The sequence below is a fragment of the Typopeltis vanoorti genome, chromosome 19 (assembly GCF_054136105.1).
Source record: "Typopeltis vanoorti isolate ZY-2024b chromosome 19, IOZ_Tvanoo_1.0, whole genome shotgun sequence".
Classification (NCBI taxonomy): domain Eukaryota; kingdom Metazoa; phylum Arthropoda; class Arachnida; order Uropygi; family Thelyphonidae; genus Typopeltis; species Typopeltis vanoorti.
Genome location: NC_143567.1, coordinates 97,007,562 through 97,027,607, shown reverse-complemented (window position 1 = coordinate 97,027,607; position 20,046 = coordinate 97,007,562). Strand labels below are relative to the sequence as shown.

General features: G+C 36.8%; 1 protein-coding gene across 1 annotated transcript in view; it reads right to left on the bottom strand.

The window, feature by feature from the left end:
* Window positions 1–20,046, bottom strand: part of LOC150096378 (glutamyl aminopeptidase-like) — a 365,847-nt gene that overhangs the window by 185,021 nt on the left and 160,780 nt on the right. The window contains exon 9 of the mRNA XM_090409047.1: window positions 18,599–18,851. Within this exon, the coding sequence (XP_090265173.1) occupies window positions 18,599–18,851 (253 nt within the window). The remainder of the gene's footprint in view (window positions 1–18,598; window positions 18,852–20,046) is intronic.

Genomic DNA, 20,046 nt, shown 5'->3' with positions numbered 1-20,046 from the left:
TGGACTATCGTAGGGTGGATGTCCCTCGACCTCACCCAATGCTTCCATTCATCCAACAGATGTTCAATAGGGTTGAGATCAGGGCTCTGTGGAGGACAGTTCATGTCCACAAACCATGCAATGACAGCAGCAGTCTTAGACATGGTGTATTGTCTTGCTGAAAGAGACAATGGTCAGTTCAATAGAAACACCACATAACTGGAAGCACTACATTATCCAGAATGTTCTGGATACCTCTTGGAGTTTGGTGTTCATGATGCCACAAATTTCCTGGTTTGGCATCAGTTCATGATGCCAAACCAGGAAAAACAGGACCATACCATCACACTGCCACCTCTGAATTTCATAGTTGGGGGTTGTGCACTCTGGTAAGAGATATTCACCAGGCATCCACCATATCCGCATGTGTTCATCTGCTTGCCAGAGGGTATAGCATGATTCATCACTCCATAATACAACTTTCCAAGCTTCCACATCCCACTGTATACACTCACTGCACCACTGAAGATGCTGCATGCTGATTCAGGTAATGTGGGGCTTGCATATTGCAGTTCTACCATGGAAACCTATGTTGTGAATCATGGTTTTGAATGTTTCTGTGCAGATTGATGTTCCCGTCGATGCCTGGAATTCCACATTTAATGTGTCGGCCAACAAATGGAGGTTTTTATATTACCCTTCTTAGAGCCCTAGAGTCAAGTTCAGTGAATGCGTTGGATCTCCACTGCAAGAAGCACTTGCAGTTGACTCCCTCCACTTCCATCTCAGTATGGTATCACTGATTGTTGATTTGAGAAGGCCCAATTTCTCATGTTGCAAGCTATCTATTTGTCAAACAGATAGCTTGCAACATGGCAGTCTATCACAATGCCTCTTTCAAACTGTGCCAATTCCCTACATGCAGCCATTTCACCTGGACAGTTCCACTGACTTCGGAGCGTCCTATTCCTCCAATACCAGCTACAAATGTGACTCATTACATGGCAGTACCCATTGACTTTTTTCCAAGCAATGCATATCAGCAAGCCCATGAGGTACAAGTCACTAAAAAGAAGGGTGATCTGTATGGAAAGGAAGACCAAATATAATTATAAGAGGAATCTAGCTAATGAGTTTAAAAGAAATCCAAGGAATTATTTTGCTATGCAGTAAATAAAAGAAAGAATGATTATAAAAGGATGATTTTAATCAGTGGTGGTGATGGTAGGTAGATGACAGTAACAGATGCAACAGTGAAGTTACTGTGTGAGATCGTTTTGTACCATACAGATGGATGGAGGTATTGCAGTTTAAGAAGTAATCAAATGATGTGACAATAGTGGTAAATGAAATGGAGGAACTTATGACATTGAGAAATTTTGGCCATGAGATCAGATGGTATATGAGCCAGTGTATTACAAGAATATGCAAAGGAACTGGCATCTCCTCAGACCACAATGTTTAATTTAAACCTTAGTTCTTGAAAGGTGCCTACAGAAAGGAAAGAGAGCAAAACAGTTCCACTGCATAAAGGTGTCACCAAGAAAGAAGTAGCAAATTAAATGTTAATCATTATCTCAGGACTGATGGTTAAGGTACTGCAGAAGCTGATAAAAGAGAGAAGTCGGAACTGGGTGGATAGAAAACCGAGACTCTACGGGACAGCATGGTTTTGTGATTATGACTACTCACTGATATTGCTGAACATTGCAAAGATATTTGACAGGATACCATATGGAACTCTAAATTAAAGATCCAAAGAAGAAGTGATATTCTTGGTGTCATCCTTTATCCAAGTGTAAGCAAACAAAGTTTGTGTGTGAAGTCACAACTGGGCCACTTGTGTATAGAGGCTACATTAGCCTCTATACACAAGTGGCTTTCACATCACATCACTTCACTTCACATCAGTTGCCTTCATATCCCATAATGCAATGCATATATCCTTATGGACATGTATAATGCAATGCTTATTGGAAGGGCCACTACCCAGACTGGTTCTGACCTTTATTGAGGTCTCATCAGTGGGAGCCAGGCCCAGAAGTGATACCAAGGATGAAGTAATGCAGAAGTCATGTTTATTATTATTATTACTACTTGACACCTCCAGGAAGTCCATCGACTCATTGAGGGAGGACACTTGCTCTACAACTCTCTGTCTCCACCACTCAATCCACCGAACTGCATCTACCACCAACCACCGCTAGTATTCACAGATAATCACAAACATCCATGCCCAAGGCAGGATTCGAACCCACAGCCTTTTGGCTGGAGGGCGAATACGCTAACCACTCAGCCAACCAAGCCAGCACTTATTTTCATGTATAAGTAGTCAAAAATAAAGATTGAAACCAGTCTGGGTAGATAGTGGTCCTTCCCATAATGCATAGCATTATACTTGTCTGTAAGGATATATGCATTGCATTATGGAATACTAAGGCAAGTAATGTGAAGACATTAGCCTCTATATACAAGTCAAAAACGAAGTTTGTGACTTCATGCACAAACTTCTTTTGCTTACAGTTGAATAAAGGATAAAACCAAGAATATAACTTCTTGGCATCTTTAATTTATAGTATAACCAAGGAGAAAAACTTTCAACACATGAAACTCTGTTTACTAACTGGAGTAAACTGGATTGGATATGAATCTACTGATTTGATTAAAAGAGTGGTTGATGAACAGACATCAAAGAGTAGTAGGGGAGGGGGAAATTGAATCAAGGATGAGGAGACAGGCAACTGATGAAGTAGCGCAGAGATCAGCTAGGTATACTATTGTTTAATTTGTAGATAAATAATAGAGGAAATCATTTAAGGGAAAATATTTGGTTATTTGCTGATGACAGTGAGTGCCAAGTGCATGCCATTATCCTTTTACCACATCAACAGTCTATTTAATTCATCCTACAGGATATCCACATCATCTTCCTGAACTATCACTCTTCCAGCTTCAGCATCATCATCATGTTAATAATGCAGGGAATTAATGAGGCCAGGGATTGAGGGTGATTGTAAGAAAGAGAATTGAAGTTTAGAGATCATATTGCAAAATAGAACATCAGCTTATGTTATTGTTAAAGAAGAAGATAATGACCAGCAGGGAATGGGAAGTAATTATTCCCCTTTATAAGGCTTTCATAAGGCAACATCTGAACTGCTATGTGCAGATCTGGTTGCTTAGATTTCATGGGGATGAGGAAATGGTGGAGAAGATCCAGAGATGAGTGACCAAGATAGTCTAGGGAATGCTTCCTATGAGAAAAGAATGCAGGTCTGCAACAGGAGAAAAAGAAGGTACATGACAAAACTTAAGTTATTATAGCGAATTTAGTGGATTGACACCAAAGACTTTTTTTTCAATATATGACATGATGGGAGAGAACAAGGGATTAACCATACAAAAAACTGTATAATAGTGTGGTTGACCATACAAGTCAGAAAAAGTGACCATAGACCTCTCACTATTTCAGATAATACCTTCGTCCTCATTTTATTATTATTATTATTATTATTGTTCCGAGCAACTCCAAGGAGTCGACAGACTCATCGAGGGAGGCCCTAACATCATGTCAAGAACAACTATTCAACATTCACACAGTATCTATCATACCTTGCCTTGAACTCATTCATGGTTGTAGCACCCACAACAGACTCTGGAAGCTTATTCCACTCATTCACCACTCTCCAAGTAAAAAACCTAGCTCTAACACCCTTGTCAACCACGCTTTTGCCCAGCTTCCATTCATGGCCCCTAGTCCTCCCACCACCAGTCATATTTTCAAAAATATCTTCTGGATCAATCTTATAGAAACCCTTCAGTAATTTGAATGTCTCAATCATATCACCCCTCCTTCACCTATCGACCAATTTCTGCAACCCACAAATCTTCAACCTATTCTCACAAGGTTCATTCCACAGACCTGCTATCATCTTGGTCACACGTCTCTGGATCCTCTACACTTCTTTCCCATCACGAAGAAACCCTGGTGCCCATAACTGGGCACAGTAGTCCAGATGGGGTCTTATCAAGGCTCGATACAGAGGAACAACAACTTGTTTGTCTCTGCATGTTAAAGTATTTTTCAGAAGCCAAGTGATTTGGTGAGCTGTTTTAGTCACTTTTGCAATGTGCCCCCTAAACTTCAATTCCCTATCCACCAACACTCCCAAGGACCTGGCCTCATCAATCTCCTGGAGAACGGTTCCACCAATGCAATATACTGCTGCTATTCTTTTCACCCCAAAGTGCATAACCTTACACTTTGCCACATTAAATTGACATCCATTTTTCCTAGCCCAGTCCTCCAAACTATCCAAATCATCCTGTAAAATTTTGACATCCTGTGCACTCATTATTGCTCTACCCAACTTTGCATCATCAGCAAACAAGTGAACACTTCCTCTCAAATCCTTTCCTATATCATTGATGAACAAATTGAAAAGCAGTGGTCCAAGAACAGAGCCCTGTTGCACTCCACTAGTCACAAGCTGTCTTTTAGACTCCACTCCTGAATAAACCACTCTCTGGTATCTTTCCTTCAACCGCCCTCCTATCCATCTCACCAACCCTATATCTATCCCATCTGCTCCAGTTTACTGATTAGGGTTCTATGTGGTATCCTATCAAAAGTCTTGGCAAGGTCCAGTAGTATTACTGTAAACCTATTACTCCTATCCAGTTCAGCCGTCACTGTGTTATAAAACGTGAGCAAATTAATGAGGCATGATCTACCCTTTACAAAACTATGTTGTCACCCATACATTATCCCATTTTCATCTATTCAATCCTGTATTCTTTTCTTGACTAATTTCTCTAAGACCTTGACAGTGATTCCTGATATGCTAATCGGTCGGTAATTTACAACAGCAGTCTTGGAACCACCTTTATGCATTGGAACTATTTTCCCCTCTTTCCACCCCCTCAGGACTAACCCAGACCTGAGACTCAAATTAAACAAAATGGTCAAGGGTACTGACAATTCTTTAGCTGCTTCTCGTACAACATGAGCTGGTATACCATCCAATCCCACAGATGTATTGACATTGAGGTTATGCTATAGACTACTCACCCCCACTTCATTCACCACAGTTCCCGTATAATCTACTGGTACATTCGTTTCTGCAATGTCACCACCTGGATGATATATTCTTGCAAAGTGCTCACTCAGTAACTCAACTATATCAACTGATTCAGTTACCTCCCTACCATCGGCATTCTTTAAAATCATTCTGCCATGTACATTTTTCCTTTTACTTGCTACATATCTAAAAAACTGTTTAGGATTCTCTTTAGCCTGCATGGCCAATGTTCTTTCATAATCCTTTTTTGCTTTTCTTACCACACTCGTTACCCTTCTGGCCTGCGCTTTATACCATTCGTGTGCCTGCCGGTCACCTTTCTCTTTAAATTCCCTGCATAGTTGTTTCTTTTTTTGCAGCTCAAGCTTAATGGTGTTATTCATCCATTTAACCCCTAGTTGATTTATTATTCGGGCTCTAGGTATACAGTCAGCCATTGCTTCATGCAAACACTTCTTACCTACCTCCAATGCACTATCGACTTCTAGTCCTTGCAGTTGTACATGCCATGGCACTGAACCAATCAAACTCCTAAGCTTGTCATGCTTTCCAGCCCGATAATTCCACATGTACCCTGTCTTAATTGAAAATTCTACACCTTTAGCCACCCCCCCAGTCAAGACCCTATGATCACTCTCACCGATTGGTGGCAATGTGGTCATATTTGTTACAGCCAAATCCTCAGATGTAATTACTAGGTCAAGCACTCTCTGACCCCTAGTATTTTCCATTACATGCTGTCGCAGATAGTTATCCCTTAATAACCGCATAAAATCCAATTCCTTCCTCCTGTGTGTCCTCTCCTCACTCCAATCAATGCGACCATAGTTGAAATCTGCCATAATAATCACCCTCCTTCCCCTCATTTCTTCTATTTGCTTGTGCATACTGTCACCACCATCTTTTCCATCACCTGGTTTATAGCAGCACCCAATTGTATATTTAGTTCTGCTAGCCACAGTCTCACACCAAATGGCCTCAAATGTGCTCTTTTTTCTATCCTGCAATTCCTCTTCTATTCTCCTTGGCTGCAGCTCATCGGCTATCATCAACAATACTCCTCCCCCCATTTTATTCTCCCTGTCATTCCTGAACACACTATACACCATCACATTCAATCCCACTAGCTATATCATCTACAGTCAGCCATGTTTCACTAATACCAATAATCTGTGGTCTGGAAGTGCCAACCATGGCCAAAAACTCTTCCTTCTTGTTCCTAATACTCCTAGCATTAATGTACATGAATTTAAGACCCCCATTAGCCCCAACCCTACCTTGATGCCGTATATTAACTATCCCACTCTGATTTGTTGTCCTTATTTGCTTGGGCATATTATATTCATTCTTACATTCAACTGCCTCCCTAAGGACTGTATATCTACTGTCCCCCCTTAATAAATCTAGTTTCCCTGAATTTGCACATCCACCACATTCAGCAACACTTTCTCAAGTTTTCTTACACCGTTACCATTCAAATGCAAGCCATCCATCTTATATAGATCCTTTTGCCCATCAAACTCACTCCACACGTCCACAAATTCCACACCACTCGTCATACATAACCCACGCATAAAGTCATTCGCAATTATGGCCCTCCTTTTAAACATTTCACTGTCATACCGTGGCAAAAGACTAATCATTCACTGTCATACCGTGGCAAAAGACTAATCATTCTAACTCTCTCACTCTTTTCTTTTGCTACCTCAAACAATTCATTCAGGTCTTCTATCATTTCCATTTTGTCTCCTTTCAAATCATTTATACCTGCCACAACAATCATTTCTTTCACCCTTTTCTTTTGCTCTCTAATAGACTCGGTTACATCCTTTATGGTTGCACCAGGTTGGTACGATTTTGTCAAATCCTCTACTATCACACCTCATACTAATGAGTCTCCATACAGCACTCTATCCTTCATTTTGTTCATGTTCACACTCATACGTCTATTTTTCCTGTCATACTTTTTATTATTGGCTGGTTCATTCAGTCGACTTTTGCTCATACGCTCTAGCTGCTGTTTTGCCCTTTGTATCGCACCATTCAACAACGCGATCTCACTCACTGCGTCTATCTCATCTTTTTTTTATTCTCAGTAAAACCATTAATACTATCATTCACACTTTCTACATTCACACTCTCACAATTCTCTAGTACAACCTCGCCGTTTCTTGTCATATCCCTATTTTCTTCATTCTGAAGTTTGACAAAAATATCACACTCACGATCCGAAATACTCTTCAATTTCTCATTCTCCCTACATTTTCTACACACATTCACTCCTTTATTATCATCTAACCACACTCCGACCGCACTCGGCAAAGCGTACATTTCGCAGCTAGTACACTGAATCATCTCTTTTATACTACCGTTCTTTGATAAAGATGGCAAACCATCATTACTGGCCGCCATTTTCCTTCGTACTGGAGCCATACTTACTTGCAATGTATTTTATCAAATTATAACACACCAAAAACACACAAAAAGATGCACTAAGAGACACAAGGCAAACAAAACTACGCAATATTAAATAAATTTATCAATGATAACTGAAAATAATACTTATCTTATCTGGAGCTTTCACGAACACTACACACTACGAATCCCTCTAGCGGCAACAGCCACTAGAGGGATTCGTAGTGTGTTAGTTTTTTAGTTTAGTTATTTACTGTGCATAGTGCCTGCGTGCACGTGTCTTTATTTTAAGTTCCTGTGAAGATGAAATATTGGAAATACAGATTAAAGTTTAATTTAATTTATATCCTGTGTACATTGTAAATTCCTTAAATTATTTAATAAGCATGTTTAACCAACGTCTAAACCTTTCTACGAGAATTTCAGATAATACCATTTACAGTTATAAACACAATACGATAACAGCTGTCTGCCAAACATCTCAAATTATCAGTAGAACACTCAATGACATGAGCACTCAATTACCTGTGATTTCCACCTTCTTATTTCCAAAAGTGAAGATTGGAAGATGAAAGAGGATTTAAAGAAGATACTTTTCCATTCAATCTATTCTCTCATATATATTCTTGAAGGACCTGTCTCATTTTTTGTGTGTGTCTTCAGTTAAAATGTATACATTTAATCTGAAAAAAAAATGTTTGGGACTGTTTTTTTAGACAGACTTGCTTTAATAAACACACAATGCAAAGTGTCTGTTAGATTTTCTTACGCAGGTTCTTTGAGATGAATTTTTATGTTAATATATTTTGGGTACAGTACTTGGGAATGTTTTAATGCAAAAATTATCTTTCATAGCTGTTGGAGAGATTGGTTAGAAATAAAATACAAAATTAGGTTCATGGACATAGTATTCTTTATGATGGCCAGCCTGGATTTGTAAAGGGTAGGTCTTGTTCAGCAATTTACTTGCATTTTATGATAGAGTGACAAGTGTGATAGATAAAGGAGCATCATATACAATGATATTCTTGGACTTTGCAAAAGCATTTGATAGATTACCACATGATAAATTGGTGATAAAATATACTATCTATTCCCACATGAAGATGGGAATAGATAGTATATTGGTTAGATGGATTAGAGATTGGCTCTCTGAATGATACCAGTAATTTGTGTATGATGGAGCAGTGTTTCAAAAAAGGTTGGTAACTGGTGGCATGACCCAGGGTTCTGTTCTTGGGCCCTGCTATTTAACTTGTTTGTAAATGATATATCACGTGGACTGACAGGGGATCTCCAATTGTTTACTGATGATGCAAAATTGGAGAGAATTATAAGTAACATAGATTATATTAATTCTCTTCAAGAAGATTTGAATTGTTTTTTTAACTTGGACAAAGGAATGGGGGTTGTAGTTTTAATATTAATAAGTGCAAGGGTTACATTTTGGAGTGCAGAAATATAAATGTGTGTACTATATTGGCATTGCTATACTGCAGGAAATGGATGGATTCAAGATTTGGGAGTGATGGTTGACAGCAGACTGAAGTTTAGAGTGCAATCATCTATGATGTGCAGTCTTTGCAAGTGTTGCAAGGACTGCACATCATAGTGCTGCTATGATAAGAAGTACTCTAACATGCATGGAGAAGGGATAAGACCACACTTGAACTATTGTGCTCAGTTTGGTCACCAGGTTTTCAATGCGTGGAAACATTGGAGAGAGTCCAGAGAAGAGTAATTAAGATAATATCTGAACTCTGGAATGCAGGCTGTGGAGAAAGTTTGAAGAAACATGGATTGCAGAGTTCGATGGAGAGGAAGAAAAGAAGTGATATGGTAGATAATTTTAAATTAGTGAGGAGATTTTATCAAATTAATGCAGAGGGGATTATAAAAAGAGTAGAAGGTAAGAGGGAAAGAACCAGAGATCATCTCTGGAAGTTGTGTAATAGTGTGGTGAAGAGAAGTGTGAGTAGTAGATTTTTTACATGGAGAATTGTTAGTGAATGGAATGCATTACTGGGAAATGTTGTTAATGCAGGGAGTGTTAAGTATTTTAAGATTCAGTATAATAGATACATTGTCAATTGAATGAAGCACCCATGATAAATCTCCTGACTCCATGGAGTTAATAATAATAATAATAATAATACATCTTAAACATTTATAAAAACAATATTTATTGTATGATTTTTGAAAAGGTCACTAGTAGTGTGCCACAGGGGTTAGTTTGGGGACCGTTGTTGTTCAATTTGTATGTTAATGATATTGGGTTAGGTTTAACTAGTGATATGCAGCTGTTTGCAAATGATGCAAAACTGGGGAGAGCAATGCAGAGTCAAGCAGATGTAGATTGCATGAATGGGCAGGTAAGTGGAACTATCAGTTCAATGTTGCAAAGTGTAAGGTTTTGAGATTTGGTAAGCAACGATGGGATGCAGAGTATACACTTGGTGAGGAAACTTTAAAGGAACCAGAGGAGACGAGAGATCTAGGAGTGATGGTGGACAAGGACCTGAAATTCAGAGACCACATTGCACAAGTTGTGAAGACATCACATCAGATAACGGCAATGATGTGGAGGACCCTGACATGTAGAAATAGACAAGTTATGATGCCATTGTATAAGGCCTTGATCAGGCCTCATATGGATTATTGTGAACAGATTTGATAGCCAGGTTTTCATGGTGATCAGGATATGTCCTAATTACCATGAACGGGTACAGAGAAGATTACAGAGCAAAGGGTACAGAGAAGATTCACAAAGATGGTCAGGTATTTGGAATATAGAGTATGAGGACAGATTGAGAGAATGTAAGTTGCAAAGCCTTGTGAATAGGAGGAAGAGTGAGAGGAATATGATTGAGACATATAAGTTAGTCAGGGGTTGTTATCGGATTGACATGAAAGAAATTTTTCATAGAATGAGAGGGTGGGGTAGAACAAGAAGCCATTGCTGGAAACTGTATAAAAAGGGTGAGCAGAGGAGCGAGGAGTAGGGTCTTTGCATGGAGAGTAGTTGGTAAGTGGAATGCATTGCCTGACCTAATGTCCAGTCCTCACTTTCACATTGGTATCTACATACTGTATGAATGAGGATGGCAATTTGGGACTTAGATGACCAAATTGTACTCTCTATTGGCTTAAACCAAACACATATGATGATAAAATATGATGAGATTTCATGCTGCCTGAGTGTGTTGTGGGTGTAGACAGATCTGAATCAATTTTAAGTACAGTTGGATGAGCATTGTGTGCAATAGTGTGTGTAACGGTGAGGTCAAATGTTAATAGTAATAATAATGATTTTACTGCCACTGAAGATTAATAGAAGTTATGATATTTCTCTTCAGAAAGCAAATGGGTTCCTCATTTATGTGGGAGCTTCACAGTACCTTACTTTGACAGACTTTACAATTGAATTTTCCTTCGACTGAGCTAATCCTTACCTGGCACAAAATAATTAATGAAGAGTAAAAAACAAAGTTGTAATAGGTAAAAAGGATCTTGACTGAGAGAGGAGAATTCCCAGAATGTTCTTAACTAAGGATACTATAGGTGCTTCTCACCTAGAAAAAACATAAGTTTTTAATATATAATAGTCTAAAAGAAAAAATATACATAAAAATTAAGCAATTTATTAATTAATTTCCTGATCTGGAGTCACTTAAGGGTCAAAGCCATATAACTGGTAGGAGACTCCACATTGCCTTTCAGAAATGCAAAGAACTGACTGGGGCTTCTGATCTAATGTCCAATCCACACTTTCACGTGCTCTGTTAGTTGGTATCTATAGGGTACTGAATGAATGAGGATGAGCTAACAATTTGGGACTTAGGTGACCAAATTGTACTCTCTATTGGCTTAAACCACGAACACATATGATGATAAAACACGATGAAATTTCATGCTGGCTGTGGTGTTGCCTGGTTACACAAGGTCTCCACTGTTTTCGTCAGTGGAACAGGCCCCAACTCAACATTTAAAAGAAGAAGAATAAACCTGATATCAGAAGAACTGAAGATAGGATCCATCAATATAAGCAGTATTAATGAAAAAAAAAAAAATCAAACTTGCAAAAGAACTGTAAAAGTACCATGTGAACATAACTGGCATGACTCAGAACAAAGAGGCCAAAAGCAGGAAAGGGGATCTCCTTTCCTGCTTTTGGGGGAAAGTTCCCTATATATATTTTAACTGTAGATCTGTGTGTGTGTGTTCATGAGGCCTGTTTTGAGGGATGAAAAACCTGAGTTTCCAGGTTAAAAAACCTTCTACCTCCATATGAGACCGGCTAACTAACCTTTAGTCAAAAGAGACTAGATAAAGGTTCCTCACATCATGGACTGGAATTAAACAAATCTGAAGATGAAGTCCTTCTATAAAGGACTTCATCTATACTGATTGAGCTACAGAGACTCTAATAATAAGTATAGAATGTTATATTTAAGCAATAACATTCAAGGAATAGAAAGATTAGCAATAACATTTAACAACACATATGAAGATAAACTTCTAGATTGGAAGGCAGTTTAAATTAGAGTGATGTGGACAAACTTCAAAATCGGGAAATGGACAAAGAAACTTATTTGTGCCTATTGTCACACAAAGGTTTCTCCTAAGGAAGAAGATGAACAACTTTTTGGGTCATTAGTGCAGAAAGCTGAAATAAAGAAAATTGAAATGTAGTCCTTATTGGAGATATGAACAACAGAATAGGAAATGAATTCCACCAGGCATACAGGAACATTTGGGAAAATTTGGTATAAAGGGCAAGGATAAATATAATGGTAAATATTTAATGGATTTCTGCTCAGGATATGAACTAGTCATTACTAACACAATGTTCACACGTTCACCATGAAGAGAAGACAAAAGAAATAAGAAAAGCCTCTTTGACTATGTCATTGTGGATAGTGATATCTTCATGAAGGTTCAGTATATGAGAATGTTTGCAGGATTTGAAATTGGAAGTGACCATCACTTTAATAGAACAGCATGTAAGAAAATTAAAAAAAAATAATAAAATTTGAGCTGCTTTTATAGGAAAACTGTAGACTCGACTATACAAATATTATTGAAGAAAAAATTAATCAGTTTGAAAACAAGAACCAAACCTTGGAATTGGTTGGCATTCTCTGAATCTGAAGAAAACATTGATTGATTCAGATAGGGAGGCATGTAGTGAAGTTGTCTGCAATGATACAAAAATAAGAACACCATTGTGGACATAAAAAGTTAACGAAGCAGTTTGGGAAAAGAAAAAAAAGGCATATCAAAAGTTCCTAGCAAATAAATTGGCAAACGCCCTAAAAGAATACAGAGAAAAATTTATAAGCTAACTGGATTCAGGATTGGTTTTTTGATAGGTATCATAGAGTTGTGTATGATGGAGCAATATCAAAGAGGCAGAAGGTTACAATTGGAGTTTAACAGGGCTCAGTACTGGGACCTATATTGTTTAACCTTTATATCAATGACATTGTCCATGGATTGCAAGGGGATATTCAGTTGTTTGTGGATGATGCGAAGCTGGGAAAGGTTATTAGTAATAGTGCAGATGTGGCAGTCCTGCAAGAGAATTTGAATAAGCTAGACAGATGGGAAAATGAATGGGGATGTTGGTTTAATGCAGCAAAATTTAAGGTCTTGAGGTTTGGGACACATCGATGGGATGCTAAGTACTCTATTGGAAAAGCTATACTGCAGGAAGTAGGGAAGACAAGAGATATGGGGTTGATAATTGATAGAAACCTGAAATTCAGGAGACATATTGCAAAGGTGGTGAAGGTAATGCAGGCAGAGGATTGCTGCTATACTGAGAAGGACACTTACCTGCAGAGAAAAAAGCATTATCATTCTGTTGTATAAGACCCTGATCAGAGACTTAGACTATTGTTCTCAAATTTGGGCCCCAGGATTTGAAGGGGATAAATTAACTGTGGAAAGGGTACAGAGACAGATGACAAAGATGGTTTCAGGACTGTGCAATGTTAGTTATAAGGATCGGCTGAGGGAATGTGGACTGCAGAGTTTGGTAGATGGAAGAAGGAGAGGTGATATGATTGAGACTTTTAAATTGTTGAGAGGCGGTTACAGGGTTGACACTGGGAGCTCTTTCACTTAGTGGAACAGCAGTAGGGAGTGATGATGAGGGGCCATCCCTGAAAGTTACAAAAGGAAGCTGTGAGCAAGAGGGTGAGGAGTGGTTTCTTTGCATAGAGGGTGGTTGAACAATGGAATGCATTGCCAGATAGCGTGGTGAGAGCGAGAACGGTCAATGCATTCAAGAAGTGGTATGATAGACTTTGTGTTTCCTAGGAAAGCCCTCCCACGATGACTCTTGATAGACTTTGTAATAGATTTTGTATTTCCTAGGAAGTACCTTCTCCAATGAGTCTTTTGACTCCATGAAGGCCTGAATAATAATAATAATAATAATAATTTCGTGACATCTCCAAAGACTTATCGAGGGAGGTCATCTATTCTATAACTCTCTGTCTCCATCATCTACAAATACCATCTACTGCTCACACCACCACCTGCTTACACTAAAGGCCGATTTGTCTGTATGCATGATAAAAAACCTGAGTTTATGGGAGAAAAAATGCTCTACCTCTGTATGAAGATAAGCTAACTCACCTGCAATTGAAAAATTCCATATAAAGATTCCTCCCATCATGACGAGAATTTAACTTATTTACTGGACTTCAGCTCAGGACATGGACTAGTCATTACTAACAACATGTTTCAACATAAAGATGTGCACAAGTCCACATGGAGAAAAGACTCATTGACTACATCATCGATAGTGATATCAACATGCTGGTTCAAGAATGTACAGAGTGTAACATACAAAAGTGTACAGAGTATTTGAAATTGGAAGTGACCATTACTTAGTACTAAGCAGGATAAAAATATATATCATGTTGAAAAATACAGTATGTAAGAAAGTTTTGCAAACGTTATTGAACAAAGAATGAAACAAATTGAAACATGTTCCCAGTGGCCAACTCTGAAGAAGACATTGATTCAGTTAGGGAAGTGCAGGTAACCCTCATATGAGCGAATTGTAGGTTCCACAAAAATGCTGCGTTATATAAATCACGTTATATGAGACTCAGATCACATTGAAAAAGGGTTAGGTTCCTACATCATTTTTTTTAAAGATTATATAAACAATGACATATTCAACAAAAATATATTTTTATTTAATTCAGATAATTCATGTAAGTTAAGAAAACAAATAAACTATGAAACAAATACATAGTATAAAATTATATAAAATTACAAATTGTACGTAAACTTCATTGCACATAATGCATAAATATTTTAGGCAAAATAAAATAAAGTGTATATTTTAATCGTCATCACTCTCTTCAAAACTAATATTTCGTAGATGTTCTTTATTTACTAGTGGCTGGACGTCATCATCACTTGAAATCTCTTGGACATCATTAGTATAATTCTCATTGCATACTTCGGCTGGTTTAGTTATCAAGAAGTCAGTAATAAGATCTTGCATACCACTATGCTGTAATTTTTTATTAAGTTCATAATATGGAGCTAAATAAATCCAATTGTCTCGTGAATTTTCCGGAGCACTCCATTGAGAAATCATTATCCATAAAATAACTTTCTTGCCAAGTCCAATCCTTCTGCTAATTTTTTTAACTTGAATTGCTTAACAGATTCATCACAATCAGAATCTTCTGCAGAACTTTCCCCACCATTTGGTTTGACATCATCTATTAATTGTACCAGTTCCTCCTTATTTAAATCTGTTTCCCCATCAATTAATTCATTAATTTCATTTTCAACCATATTGCAAAAGCGCTCTAAGTGGCCATTACTATAAAAATATTTTTTTAACATAAAAAAAGCATTACATATTGTATGTAACTCACCAAAAAATAAAGTGCTCAGTTTGAGATTAACACACTTATGATTTTAATGCATTTTCCTGGAAGAAAATGAAGACAATTTTCAACAATAAGCACTTTATATTGTAAACAATTAACGTACATGCACATGCGTGCTAAAGGTTATTACCCCTAATATAAATTCACTACTTATAACTACATGAGCAATATGGCAGACACAAATTTAATGAAGATAAAATTTGATTTTTAAGTTGTGCTTTGAAAAATATATGAAAAGATAAATGGTTACTACAATTTGTAGACCATCTCATATCGAAATCGCATTCAACAAGTGTTACGAGATGGCGTTATATCGAAACTGCATTATATAAGTACTGCATTATACGAGGGTTACCTGTATTTGGTGAAGTTGTCTGTAAGGAAATAAAAATAAGAACACTATGGTGGACACAAGAAGTTAAAGAAGCAGTCCTGGAAAAGAAGAAAGCATACAAAGTTCCTAGCAAATAAATTGACAGATGCCCTAAAATAATACAGAGAAAAATTTACTAAGCTATGTGTAAAAGTAGTTAAACAAAAGTCATGGGAAGACTTTGGTAAGAATATGGAAAATAAATAACAGGAAGGTAGCAAAATGTTGTGGAGGCTACTGAAAGAGGTTAGAAATGGAGGAAAAAGTACTGTAAAAAGAATCAAAGATGATAAAGGTGACATGAAATTTGAAGATAAGGATATTCCAGATGTCTGGAGTAATTATTTTGAAAGACTGTTAAATGAACCAAGCAGTGACAGAACAATACTAGAAAATTCTCAAGAGGAATGAAAGAGTGAAAAGAGAAGTACATACCAGTACTTGAGATAGAAAAAAGTTGTCAAAACTTGAAATGTAGAAAGGGAACTGGAGCAGATGATATTTGACCAGAAATACTTAAGTATGGAGGTATAAAAGTTTTGCAGTGGCTAAACTGCATAATTCAGAAGGCCTGGTCAGGTCAAATTCCAAATGAATGGAGCAGAGCTCTCATAGTTCCCATTTATAAAAAAGGTGAATAAAGCTGAATGTGAGAGTTACAGAGGAGTTTTTGAACTAAGTTTTACAGGTAAGATATATGCAAGCATACTTGAAAAGAGGTTGAGAAAGATTGTGGAAGAGAAACCTGAAGAAGGACAAGCTGGGTTCAGGCCAAATACAGGTTGTCAAGAACAGATTTTCACTTTAAAACAAATAGCTGAGAAATCAGGGAAATATGACAAGGATCTGTACTTAAATTAAAGATACCAAGAAATTATATACTTGGTTTAATCCTTTATCGAAGTGTAGGCAAACAAGTTTGCACCTGAACTATTTTCAGGACTGGGACAACTTGTATAGAGAAACTCATGACTTCACATCACTTAACACTCGGAAAGTCGCATCTGATCTGACAGATACATGCTAATTGTTAACACGAATATTCTTTAACCTATCTATTGTATAGGTTGAAGATCATGAGTAGCTGTGAATTCATATGTTACGAGTGATATTCCGCACTTTTTTTTTTGGTTTAACACGTTATGTAAAGGTTTATGATGTTTGACAGTAAATGTTATCTGAGAGATACCGCAACTTCCGGTGTCAGTATAGTATAGTTTAGTTGTTTTTTTTTTATTATTTGTTCAATAATTTCTAGATTGTAACTGAAAATAAATAAACCATCATGTATTACTGAAATAGAGAGTCAAAGGCTTATTTTTATCATACATGTTCTCTAGGAGATGTGCTTTACATTTATGGAATATACTAAGGAAAGTGGTGCTGAGCTTACTCCACCTTTGCTACGAGTTTCCCAGTATGGCACTACTTATGCTTGTATCCGCCGGAACTTTTAGTTTCTATATATATATATTCGGCATGAAACGCTTGTAGTTTCTATATTCAGATATGAAATAATGTTGGATTCAATATTCACTTAATTTTTACCATCATGAATTATATTTGCAGTGTTTGTTCTTTATTTTTTTTTTTTACATTTTAGCACATACTAGTAATGAATGTATCTCTCAGATATATCATTTCCTACACTGCAAAATTACCACCGTGACCTCAAGAGTGTTAAAAATGACACGGTGCCCATAGAAAAGATTTTCAAAATACTTCAATTATATGGGGTGAATGGAACATTATACAGAACAATACATAGTCTACATTTAAGTTGTCAGTCAGTACTCAGAATTTGAAGGAAATATGGGAAGATGATTTAATGTAAAATCAGGGGTAACACATGGATGCACATTATCTCCACTTTTATTCAACATCTATATGGATCACATTATGAAAGAAAGTGGCATATTAGGCCTTATTTGTATCAGCTGTTACAAATATGGAATAAAAATCAGCAATAAAAAGACCAAAACTATGAAAATAGGTGAAAACAGAAATTTTCAGCTGCATTCTGAATGGAGATAAAATATTTCAGCTATTTAGACAGAGTTTAATGTGAAGATGGCAGGTTAAATCTGGAAAGAGACAACAGAATAAGAAAAGCTGGTATAATGGGTAGCCAGCTGAATAAATTTATATGGAATAAGAGAGAAATTAGCCAAAACACCAATTAGCATTACACAAGACAGTGTTGAGATCAGTTTTAAGCTATGGATCTGAGAGTTGGGTTAGAAATAAAGCACTTAATCAAAGACTAGAGACCACAGATATGAGGATTCTGAGAATTAGGGGAGTGAACCGATGACATTAATGGCAGAATCATATTAAAAATGAAGATATTATAAAAGAATTTGACATTATTAGCATTCAAGAATGTGTCATCAGAACTAATCTAAGATGGTACAGCCACTTAGCAAAACAGATGTTTGATGCTAAAGATGACAGGAAAGAGACCCAGAGGAAGATCAAGGTCTGGGTGGATTGATTCAATTAGAAGTGCCTTAGAAGTACAAAATGTTAGATAGGACAATATTAGAGTTCTCACAAGTAACAGATTTGAAGGAAAATTGTTGATTGGAGATTAATAATAATGCAAATGTAATCATGTAGTGCTGTCATAATAACTTGAATAGCCCTTAGGGGTACAGATCAGGAGATTTATGATGATGATGATTTCCTGAGTTGGACATAGACCATGCAGTGGTATCAGAATTCAGTTATTCGATGTATCTTCGGTCCAAGCATGAGAATGGATAAGTTGTGCATTTCAACAATCCAAGCAATGCAATTCGTTAGTATACTAAACTAACACTTACCTTGTGACACATTAAGCCATATACAATCACTTTCCATTGTGTCTGCAATGTAAGTTACTGGAATAAACCACTTGTGTCTATTAGGACTGTAATGTTTATTGTTAGTCAAATTCATAATGCTGGTCATGACAAACTTTTCCTGATTTATAATTATTTTCCTTCCATAACGGTAAGTTCTTATCAAAGGATAGCCCATCTGATCAATCCAACTACTCATAATTACTGATATATTTAATGCAGATTCCATTACTGACTAGAAAAGTAAAATTATTAATGAAAAAACAATAAATCAGTATGGACTTTTTTTAACAAAATATCCTAATTATTTTTATTGAAAAATTTGTTATTAACAACATAATATCACGTAGCACAAGGTAATGTTAAACACAAATTTCACTTCTTTATACATGCAATATAAGCTATAGAAACATTTGTATTTCAGAAAACTGAAATACAAATACTAATAGTTTCTTGAAATTATGAAGATCATCTACCACCTAAGATATAAAATATGTCGATGACACAGTGATTTCTATCCATGTAAGTCAGAAAGCAGAGATCATTGGCTAACTAGCCAAGCAATAAAATTGGATGTACAATATTTTTGTATACAGCTTTGTTTTCATATAGAAAGAATTGTATAAAAAACAAATATGTATCCCATCCTTAGGAGGAGAGAGGATTATATTTTTTACACGGAGAGTGATATGAGGAGGTAGAGGGTGTTGTAAGCATGCAGAATATAAATATGTTTAAGGCACAATATGAAAAACATGATACTAGCAGAGTGGAAATTCCTGTGATGAAAATAGTATTAATATATGTAAATAACTTGGATATTAAATCTAGCATTATTTCAAAGCTGAATAAAGAAACAATAAAAGTTAAGTATGAAATAAACATACGAAATAAATTTGACCAGAGCGCCTATACACTCGCCAGCATTTACAAGTTGCCCTAGCTGGACCTCATATGGGACACGATCGCTATGAAACCATCCTTATATTTACCTCCTATTGGTCCAGTTTGATAAGTTTTCACTGGCCTGACAGCTGTTTCAAACTGGTTGGTTTTTGTCAGAGACGAGTCAGAAAACTTAAGAGAGTGTGTCATCAGTAGTTAGTAAGATCTTGGAGAAAGTAGTGAAGGATTGTATACAGCATTGGGAAGATGAGGGTAATGTTAACTGTGAGAGTCAACATGGATTTGTGAAGAAGCACTTTGTTTTAGCAATATGCTAGCCTTTTATTATAAAATTACAAGAGCATTAGATGAGGGAAAGGCATATACTGCCATTTTCCTAGACTTAGCAAAGGCATTTGACAGGGTGCCACATGATAAGCTGATATTTAAGTTGCAGCACATGGGTCTGGATGTCAGATTGGTCAACTGGATTCAGGATTGGCTGTCCAATAGGTATCAGAGAGTTGTGTATGATGAAGCAGTTT